Source organism: Charadrius vociferus, unplaced genomic scaffold, assembly GCF_000708025.1.
Source record: "Charadrius vociferus isolate BGI_N301 unplaced genomic scaffold, ASM70802v2 scaffold55, whole genome shotgun sequence".
Lineage (NCBI taxonomy): Eukaryota > Metazoa > Chordata > Aves > Charadriiformes > Charadriidae > Charadrius > Charadrius vociferus.
The window spans coordinates 3,123,840-3,135,296 of record NW_009648444.1 but is presented as its reverse complement, the minus strand read 5'-3'; the positions used below and the strand labels follow the sequence as shown (position 1 = coordinate 3,135,296).

The 11,457-nt window shown below is 39.3% G+C and overlaps 1 protein-coding gene across 1 annotated transcript in view; it reads right to left on the bottom strand.

The window, feature by feature from the left end:
* The window catches only part of TACR3 (tachykinin receptor 3), a 37,415-nt gene extending 28,328 nt beyond the window's left edge, over positions 1 to 9,087 (bottom strand). Inside the window, exon 1 of the mRNA XM_009885503.1 lies at positions 8,666 to 9,087. Within this exon, the coding sequence (XP_009883805.1) occupies positions 8,666 to 9,087 (422 nt within the window). The remainder of the gene's footprint in view (positions 1 to 8,665) is intronic.
* Positions 9,088 to 11,457: the final 2,370 nt, after the last annotated feature.

The window sequence follows — 11,457 nt, the reverse complement described above, 5'->3', positions numbered from 1 at the left end:
TCAGGCATTTTTGTAGTACTGTCTCTCACTGTTGAATAAGTCTGGTTTTGGTGGCCAGAAGGATCTACAGTGAACAATGTTACTGTTACGCAGTGATCATCTTAAAGCTAACAGCATAAAGAAAGAATGTATGACAACATGATAGATAAACAAACACATTGTACTGTTGAGAGATCAGCAGGCACTATCTCAGAGGGATAACTTGGCCTTGATTCACCCAGAGACACATGTGCTGCTCTTGGTGAATGGTTGTCATGCTTTAAGCAGGGGGCAACTGCAGTTTTTCTGGAATCAGGACTATCATCCGGTGCTTTGCTTTTGGGTACCTCTTAACAGAAACCTTAAAACAGGAATGCTGAAATTCTTCAGTGTAGCTGAGTTCTCATAAACAGTGCAATGCTTTCTGCTTGAGGAACATTTTGGTAACTGACAATGGGCTAGATTTTTATAAGTATGCAATTGATTTTACACAATGTATTCTGTACCTATGCATATTGATAGACAAAGGGTAACACTTTTCTTTGGTCTGTCTCATAAAATGATGGACTAACTCACTTCCCCTGACAGAAGAACTTCTGTTTCTCCTGTTCTTTGAATACGATCTACCTGGGCTATCAAGGGCCAATATTAATGCAAAGTCTGCAAAACCAGCTCCATCTGCACAGACTACAACCCACTCTGTTATTGCCTATACTTCTGACACTGTCATCTCAGTGGCTTCCTTCTTGTTTCTGCAGTTATTTTGAAATAATTTCATTTTAGGTAAATGCAAGTGAATGATAGAGATTTCTCTCCTGTTGGTAAATCAATCAGATATACAAGCATATCGGCAATAATATTGAAGAAAAAAAAAGAAAAAAAAAACCCTCCAACCCTTGACTATCTTTGAAAAGTACTGTAGGTTTACATAGTAGACCACAGATACATCTTTTAATAGTTTTCATTAAGCTACAAATAAGGGCACTGAGAGGCTAAGACTGAATAAAATGAACTTCTCATTTGAACACATGGTTTGAACTTGTCAGATGTTGTTTCCTGCCTGGAACAAGAAGACTTGGGGCTAGTCACTGTTGTAAATGTTGCTTATATTTACTCCTCAAGACACTGGCATATCAACCTCATTTTTTTCACTGCATCTTTTGGAAGCAGCTTGTTAAATAGAATATTTACTCAAGGCAAAAAAAAGAGGAAAATAATAGCTGTTATGCCTATATTTATTCCCAAACTGTCTCAGTATGGTATCAATAACACAACTCTGACTTGAATTTTGACCAAAAAACAATAAGATTCTATGTTTTTGCCTGATCATTATGAGTTTGTACCATAGCAAGAAGTAGATTATTTTTCCTTTGTCTCTGACAGTCTGAATCTTGTAGCTGTTGCATCAGCGTGTTCTGCAGAAACTATTTCACCTCTTTTCTCAGAAACAAAGAGACACAATTGTGAAACCCAGAAAATCATTTTTGGCCCACAAAAAGAGTCCTTTAGGTTTCATCTCATGATTTTTGAACCCTTAATGCTCTCCTATTCAACTTTTTATCTCCAGTTCTGAGGACTAGTATTTTTCAGAGGGCAGCCTAGATACTGGAATCCAGAAATATGATGTGCTTTATCTTAAAATACTAATTGGGAAATAGAAATGGGGAAGGGATTTCCTATTTGGATTCTATAGTTTGACTGGTAAAGTAATAATAGTAATAACAGGGATAATTTTAAAAGCATATCTTGCATTTTCCCCTTCAAGATATGCAGTGACCAAGGTTGATTCATGAAGTCATGATTATGAAGTCACCCATTAGTTTGAAAAAAAAGCTGTATTGAACTTTAGTTTTGGGGTAGAGCAGGTAGTGTTTTGTGTAGTTATGTGACACCAGAGGCAGGTAAAGCTAACTAACAATAAAATGGCATCTTGTGGAAAAAGCAGCACAGTGAGTTTACAGAAACTCCCTTTATCTATTTCCTCACATGAAAATATTCTCAGATATAAGGGGGAGATCTCTGTGGGGAAAATAGCCTGTAAAGTGCAAGAAACCTGGAAAGAAATCCATCTACCTTTTTGTTTTTCTTGCTCCTATGTTAATCTATCTCCCTGGTCTTCAGTGCAAATTCTCTCTTCTTTTACATGGAAAGCATTTGCTTTGAGATAAGAGAGTTTGAAGGAAGGGGAGTGAGAGAGGGGCCTGTTTGGGCTGAGCCCTGGACAGGGGACAACAGCTGGCCAGGCAGTGCAGGTTTCCTGCCTGCCATTGCTTCAACCTTGTTTATTCACTGGCGAGCCAAACACGAAACACTTGGTGCCAAGCACAAAAGACTTGGTACCAAGCACATATACAAGAATGCAAGTACCAGGATGCATCTTCTTGGTGTGCATGTTTTGCTGATGCCACTACCATATGACCACAATGTAGGGTCATGCCCTGTGCACTCCATATCCTAACCTGTTAGACATATTTGAGATCATTTTTTCACATACACATTTCCCTATAATTCAGTGTTTCTGAGCACACAGGACAGGTAACAGGTACTTAACTCCCAATTCAGATAATGCTATTCTACATCAAAGATGGTCGTGTATAGTTTGGCAGGAGTATCAGTTTAAATTCTTTATGGCACAGGAAGGCCTTGAGCAATTTGTCCCAGGAATAGGAACTCATGCAGACAGATACCAGAATACAATCTACTGGAAAGATTATATATTTTTCAATGTGCTAACTGCCTACTTCAGAATTTCAGTAACGGATTCATTTATAGGGTTTGTGGTACTACTTTGTGAATAATAACTGCTCTTACAGCATACACTTGAAGAGAATGAAGAGCCCAAGTGATATTTTGAGGATCTGAGTGTGTACACATGATGAATTTAGGTTTCATTTGATAAATTGAATCATGCTTTTACGCCTCATAACTGACTTCCATTACAAGCTTGTATCATATTACTTATGCTGGAGTCTAATGAGTGTATAGAAGGATTATTAACAGCTGTCAGTAACTGAACAATGTCACAGAAAAATAGAAAACTGGCCCAGTATATGTGTGCTTCTGTAGACATATTAGAAATTGAAGAAATAAGGTGGGAAACTAGGATACTGAGTTTTGAATAAGAATATTGGCATACTATTGGCATAGTAATAGGCATACTAGAAAGTAGGTAGGAGGAACATAACACTATCATACTAAGGTTCATAAAAAAGAGAGGAGATTGTGCAAGAGGAGGAATGTTAAATATAGTTTAAAGTCAAGTCAAGTAAAACAAATGTATTCATGAATAATATAGAATTTTATGGTTTGACACTCCAAGCATGACTTTGAAAAAATAAACTTCAGGATTATACACTCGGCTAATTCACAGTAATAATGATGACATGCCAAAAGAAATTAGAAAGGCTGTGATAGCAGGTAATGCAATAATAATAGAAGATATCAGTGACTTCTGTGCAGACATAAAATATATCCTTGGTCAACGTTAAGGACAGCTCTATGGATCATCTAACGAGAAGCCCAAAGTAAACAAGGACCTCTTAAGTTGGTCCCAAATAGTGTCTATAGTCAGGCTTAAATGTTATTATTCTTCAAATAGTGTCTAGAGTGTGGCTGGTTTTAAGATCTCTGCAGAAACAATAAAAGCCAAAAAAAGCTGCTATAGTAGTGTTTCATTGAAAAAGGGGAACTATAAAAACTTGAGGAAGCTTATTAAAAAGAAATGAGAAGGGCAACCAAAAGGAAATAGACTGCTAATAATAAGAATCGATCATATTCTGAAACATGGAGATTCTCTAATTATTAAATATTTTATTAGTGAAGGTCAATTTGATTTTGAGTCTGGTGTTCAGCAAAGTGAGCGTAGGTGTGTTGGGAAAGAGAAAGCTGGGCCCATGGCTCTTGGATTCTAATTCTCATTTTGCTGCAAATTGTTTGATTATTTGATTTTTCAATCAAATTTTTAGAAACATCCATCCTGATGTCAGCACGTTATCCATGTCAACAACATGGTGCTGTTTAATCATACTTTAGTGAGCTGTCTGGGGTACCAGAGGTAAGAGTGCTAACATACCTGTCTTTTAGCTCTAATTTTAACAGCCTTATTCCTTCTAAAAATAGAGTTGCAGGCACAGTTCTGTGGAATATGTATGAATAGGAAGTTTCATAACAGCTCTGTTGGACTAGACAAATATAAAGTTCTGTATCTGCCCGTAGGTCAAAAAAAGGGCATTTCATTCTGTCAGAAGGACCAAAAAAGGGGGAAAAGATTAAGTTACTGGAATGATAATGGTACTTCAGAACATGATCAAGTTTTAAGTTTTAAAAATGGTGATTTACTTTCATAATCTCCAGATTTGAATTTAATTATTGGACTTCCATTATTAGTGGCTTTCTGAGGCAGCAAATTGTAACAGCTCCAGAGTTGTTATAAACACAACATGTGAGGAAAGTCTTGTGATTAAAACAAAGTACATGAAAGTGGAATTCTCTTTAACATTAGACATTATTTTGTCATTCTTCTATTGCAGTACCTTTGACTCTGCAAGTAGCTGAACTGAAAAACGGGCTGGGATTTTTTCAGAGTCTAGGGCTAGGATAGGTGGGTAACATTTGGCAGAATCTGATCTTTAGAAAGAATTGGGTCAAATCCCTAATTTTTTTCTTTCCTAATCATTTGTCAAAAGAAGAAAAATACGTAGGTCTTTTTGATGCTATTATGTTGATGCATGTTGAGCAGTAGTAAGCCTTGTAGGCTGTTTTGCAGTAATGCAGAACATTGGTGTATCATAAATGTAATTTTATTTACATTTGTGTGAAATATTGGCATGTATATATATATTATTCTTTTCAATTACTTTTGCATATAAAAAATCTCATATATATGTAATAGCTCTTAAAAGATGAAAAGTTTGTTTGCAGACTAGGAAGAAAAGAAATGGCGAGATGTGAATAGGATCAGCAGCTACTCACCATCACTGCTATAATACCTTATTTAATTCCAGAGCCGTTGCTTTTACAAAGAGTTAAACTTGTTGAGGTGAAGAAATCATTATGGAATTGCCGAGAGAACAATAACTGAGAAGGTCATACTGTAGATGGGCTAGTAACAGGAAAAAATGTGTAAAAATATACTAGGTCCCCTACTGAAGGTATGTTATTTTATGCTATATTGCTACATCTCTAAACTTCCAATTTAACCATCAAATATCTGCAGAGAACTTCCAGGCCTGTACACAGAACTAGTTGTATAATGAGGCAATCTTGGGATTGGAAATTAATTGCCAGTGTACATGAATGACCTCTTTTGCATGCTAAGAGCTAGTAGGAAGGAACAGTGGGTCTTCAGTGGGCAGGGCCAGATGGCTTAAGTTCTGCCCAAGTTACCATCTTTTATATGTCCAAGAACTGTACCACAGCCAGTAGTCACAGACGGAGTTAAGACACGTGACCCTTTAGGATCATGCACTGGCCAGTGGCAGAGAAGGGCATATTGGCTCCAGAACTATCCCCTATTCAGTTTATCTTACGCTATTGCAAAAGTTTATCCCTATAAGGTAGCTAAAGGAACTATTGCACTGGAAGCAATGAAACTGTGGTACTGTGCAGCACGAGCTACAGAAGAATGAATGAATGAATGAATGAATGAATGAATGAATGAATGAATGAATGCATGCATGCCTGTGAAGCAGTACAGTGTAAAATCTGTGCTGCTTCCCATACTTGAGCTGGCTTGGTTAAAGCTACCTGTGGCATCTCTGCAGTAGACTGCAAACAGCCAGTTGTAAAAGAAGTAGAAGGCAGGGGAGAAAGACCACCAGGAAGGGTAAATAAACCCATGTAAATTTGAGTCTATGTTCAACAAGCAGGTGGTCATGCAGCAGTGTTGGATACTTTCATCCTCAGCTCCAGATGCAGCACACCCCACCGCAGGAACCGCCTACACCACAGAAGTCTGTGTCAGTCCAGTGATTTGACAGCGCACACAACGTAGACAACATGGCCTACAGAATCAGATGTGAAAGGAAACGTGTACTGCCTGTGACCTCTGCTCAGTGATGTCTAGAATCACAGTGACTCATTCATACTCGGTGAACATTTAGATGTTCTAAAATGATCAATGGAGCATATCACAACATTCTTTTTAGTGAGTTGCAACCCATGAACTTTCAGTATTTTGGGATTTTAAGATTTTCTACTGGAAAATCATCTGGTACCATCTCATCATTTCAGTTCCTTCAGTAGCTTTATCCTAATTTGTGGCTTTTTTTTTTTTTTTAAACAAAAAGAACATGAGTGTGTAAGTATGAGTTTGCTGTGTCAAAACTAAAGCAGAGTGTCCTGTCTGAAGCACTGGCTGAACTTTTACTGAAGGCAAATGGGAACCAAAGATTTAAAAAATGTTCACCCAGCATATCTGTGCCCTGCAATAAGGCAGTCTGTACATCCAAGGACATTCCTTGGGATTCGCTTTGACCCTCAGTTTTCCTCTTGACTGCAGAAGTGTTCTGTAGAGGTAGTCAGGAAATGGTTAAATGTACTGAATGCGTCGGGTGTGATTTGGTATAAAGTGAAAAGGAATAGCAGTGTCAATAGAGAAGGAGGGATAGACTGCTCTTCTGTTTGTTTTACGTGATGCTCCTTGGTACTACAGAGAGCTCACCTAAACACAGCTGTGGCATTGTTCACTGTGCAAGGGAAGATTTTGATTTGTCTTTGGGGACAGGTGAGCTTGGAAGATGTGGTGGGGTAGAAACTGTGATTTCTTGAGGGGCTTTTCAGACAAGAAATAGATCAGAGTGAATAACAGTAGTAATTGACTGACTTCTGAGCACCAGTGTCTCACACTACTAAACCAAGGAAAACATTTTCAATACCTTTGTATCTGACCATTGAACTTCAGTCAGTGTGGAGCAGAGCTGTTCTTTACTCAGCCCGGAAATGCACCCTTTGGCTTCCCAAGGAACTGTATTCACCTTGGCTTCCAGTTTCCTAGCATAAATTTAGGAACTTTCAAGGTAGTAAGTACTAAATCTCTGTGGACGTTTTTGTCAGAAAAATGAAAAAACCTTACTCAGAGCATCCTAGTAACTGCTCGCCTAATGACATGATCATCTGGAGCAATAACAGTTAAATCCTCAGCATCAATTAAAACCCTTTTATCTTTCTGAAACTTCAAGCTAGATGAGAATCTTAAGCTAAACCCAAATTGACAATGGAAGAAATCTTTGCCTGGTTAAAGATAATATCACTGGCTTTACACTACCTCCTCCATTATTAATGGGAAGTAACAGTTGGGAACGAGATACATCACTGGCAGGAAGCAAGTGTACTGATTTCCTTCTGTCTTCACCCATCTCTGCAGCAGAGAGCTAGAAGACTTGCTAAGGATCTCATTTTCTCTTTCATTTTTAGCTTTATGGAACAGAAATGCATCTGGCTGAGAATGCCACCTAAAATTTGCAATTAGTAAGGCCAACAGAAAAGCATTATTAAGAACTTGTCCACAGCACAGACAAAAGGTACAACATGACTCCCAGTCTTTGCACCTGGAAATGAGAAATAACATTTCAGAACACAGACTGAACCTTATAAAATTTTAACTACCATCACTGGAAAGTGCTGCAATTCTGCCAAGTCAATTCAGGCAAGATGCATAACGTGATTTGAATGTGTAGAAAGGGTTTTATGAGTAATTTCAGTGCATTGCTAAAAGAAATAAAAGATCTGAAATACAAAATGATCTGTTTTTATGAATGAAAATTCAGGAATTTATTTGATTTCTAAAGCATGGGGCAAGTTACGTCTCCAGCACAGCAAATGGGAAAATGATAATAAAGGAACATTTCTTAGGGGACACTTACACCACCTTCTGAGAAAGATGGTCCATCAAAGCATCTCTATTGGAAATCTGACAACTATATCTCCCCTTTACTCTATGGAGACTACAGCTGTCCAATTCCATTATTGTCAAGAGCACAAAGGTAAAGTTTTTCCCTCCCCTCTTTCCTTTCACAGTCACAAAGGCTTGTTTTGCTGCAAGTAATCAGAAAAACATCAAGCACTTTGAAATCGTGTTCTCACCAGACCTCTGGATATGCACAGATGGCAATGTAAATAGTCTCATTAGTTAAAATCAGGAGGAACCAAGCAGCTCAGAGCTGTCTGTGAGAAGAGCTATTACAACTGGAGTCTGAAGTGATTTCTGAGCAGGAGGCAAATGCCTCTGCCAGCTGCAGAAATACAAAGAGGAGGGAAATTTCAAATCCTCTCCCTTGATATCCAATCTCTACAACTCCTTATCAGTATGAATTAGATGACATTGACTGAGGGACAGATACTGTTTTCACAGGTGGGGAAGCAAAACCCTGAACAATGGCTGCTGTTGCAGAATTAGTATTAAAAGCCAGAGCCCAGAGAGCAGCTGAAGTCAAACAGAGAGAGGAAGTGTTTGTTGTAAAAGAAAGCAAGAGAATAAACCCAATGAAAAGCTGAAGGAGAAAGACCAAAGACAGGGAGAAAAACAGTGTGTTAGGGAGAAATCTTAAAGAACTACAGAGGAGCACAATTGATGAACTATTGAGGGCTTTGCCTCTCATCATTTAGTGATTGTTATCTCTGTATTTTTATTTCAGTAGAGATTCTGATCTCAATCTCTTATCCCTAAACTTTTCCTCTCTTTTCTCACCTGTCCACGGCTATTGCTGTCATGGAGTAGATGCTGGCGAAGACAGCTGTGATTGGGAAGAAGTTGTGGAAGCGGCAGTAAGCCTCTCCAAAGTACCACTCACTGTGCAGCGCGTAGATGAAGTTGATGAGAGTATTGAAAGCAGCCATGGAGGCATCGGAGAAGGCCAGGTTCACCAGGAAGTAATTGGTGACTGTCCTCATGCGCTTGTGAGCCAGGATAATCCAGATGACAATGAGATTTCCAAAAACAGCCACTGCCACCACACCACCATAAGCGAGAGACCACAGGGCAATGCGCCAAGAGGGTTGCACAAACTGATTGGAGAAGTTGGCTGCTGAGGATGCTACAGGGGTAGAAGTGTTTCCAGCTGGTGTTCCCAACGCCTGTCCCCAGGGATCACCCGCTGCAGCAAGGCTCATGTTCCAGTTGGCTGTGGGGAAAGAAGTCATCTTGGATGTTCCTCTCCTCTCTTCCAGGAATGATGTGCCTCTCCCACCTCCCTCTCCCAACCCTCCAAAATCCCCACCAACAGATAAGAAGAGGAAAGAAAGAAGGAAGTAAGGCAGCACAGCAGGTACTGGGAAGGAGAGATCTGTCAGAAAAAGCTTTGGTTGCGGTGCTCAAACTGTTAGAAAGGCTGTACCAGCTGAGTCAGGAGAGCTACCTCTGGGTAGAACAGCATCCCATTCCTCTTCTGTACGGCTACCTCTTGCTTTTGGTTTTGCTGAAGGAGAAGGGGACTGGGAGCCAAGGCACATTTTATAGGCTTGTGAGTTCCCAGCGTCATGAAGGGAGTGGAGCGATAAGCTCTGTCGGCTGGTAAGATAACACCTCTTTCTGTTCTCCCTCCTCCCCTTCTATTTCATTCATTGCCAGCAGCAGGCACTTTCAGGAGCTCTGGAGAGCGCCACGGGGAAAACGAATTCTCGTCTCATTTTTGTTGAGAGATTTGTTTTATATTGCCTTTCTTTAAGTTTCATTATTGTGCTTCCTTTTTAAATAGTCTTTTTGCCCTGTATTTGCAGGGCTAATTAGCTGGCTTAGTTGAACATCCCAGGACTGATACTGCTTTTTATTAAAGCTGTTTCTATATGAATTTATGAGTTTATTCCAGATGAATTCAGATCTGCTTTTTTGCTGCTGTCTCTTCATTTCGTACACGCTTTCCTTTTAACCATTCTGTTAGCAGCATATTTGGAATAGTGACCTTTCAGATAAAGAAATGCATTCTGCTGCTCCTTAATTTCACTTTTGAATCTGTAATATGTAATTGACATCAAGAAACATTTATAAAATTAAAATGTGACTATCTTTTTCTTACAGCACTAACTTTGGTGCCTGTAAAGACATTTGCATGTTCAGCAGACACTGATTTCTGTTGAAACACTATGCAGCCCTAAACATAGGTGTCCTTAAATAAAGGTAAAATGGCAGGGGTTTGTTTTCTTTGTATCTTTGAAAATTTTATTTTTTTTAATTCTTTTTACTTGTTTGCTTTTATTCCACACTTAGTACTATTATTATTTTGAGCAAACAGTATTTTAATATGCAGTGATTCCTGTACTGGTAGAAAAGGGTAAATGAGGAATTTTACACTTGATATTTTCACATCCAAGAAATCAGTTTGCTTGTTAATATGTTAACAGCAGCTGGCATTGGGAATGCATGCCTTGTGCAAGGGTTGATTGCAAGGGACTTCAACTAAGAAACCTTTGTTATTCAATAGGCTGCAGTCTTTAGGGAGAAAATGTGTTTTAGTGCTGATCTGCTCCGTGCTTCAACAATCTAGAGCTACTACTTGTCATCAGCAAAGATTTCAACTGTATCACAGCAGTGGGAGCTATTCAATGCCCCTATCAGCAATGACACATTCTACATTTTTTTGAACAAAAGCTTCATACAAAAATCAGATATTCCTGTGTGCCACTTCCTGCCTGCTCTATTTACCCAGTGGAAGTAGTGTCTGCCCTTTAATTGTCAGGTCTTCATTGCAGTTTTAATTTGAATGACTGCAATTGTGGCTATCTCTATATGCTTCTCAGGTCTTACCAGCTGACATGATCCCAAGCAGCAGCCCACCTCAGGCTTAGAAGCTCTGCTGAAAACCATGCTTTGCTACCCATATACTGCAGGTTCCCATCACAGGAAAACCACTGGAATTAATCCCACAGTTCCATTTCAAGTCCCACATCTTCCCTCTGCATCATCTTTCATCCTCTCCTTGGAGATGAGTCTGAAGAAGGGAACAGTAGTTCACACACCATTTCCCCAACAGGCTTTGTGCCGTGTTCTCAAGAGATCCCATAGTAAGAAGCACAGAGTCAGCAGATGCTGTAATAGCGCTGAGTGGGTTGAACTTGCTCTTTAACTAGTTAGCTTAAACTACAGTGAACTGTAGGATGTATTTCTCTGCCTTTGGACACACATAGAGGGGACTTTGGGAAGGCAGTGAAGAATAAGTGGTTGAGTAATTCAGGTGCACTCTCCTGGTAAAATCAGTAGGGTGCTGGCCAGAGGGTTAGTAGCTAGGGCTCCTTGTTGTATCATATTGTCCAAAATAGGCCAGTGGGTCAGACTGAGAGAATCCCATACCTGGGCAAAGAAATCTGACTCGTAACAGGCAAAATCCAAGTAAGAAATTGAATTAACTATGGTATAGAAAATATCTGAGAGTTGAAAGAATTCAAATGGTTGTTCCAATGAGTGAGGAATACTGGACTGACTAGTTATAGTAGAGACTCTGACACTCAACTCTTGACTGTAGAAGCTTCACTCAAGATTTTCATATG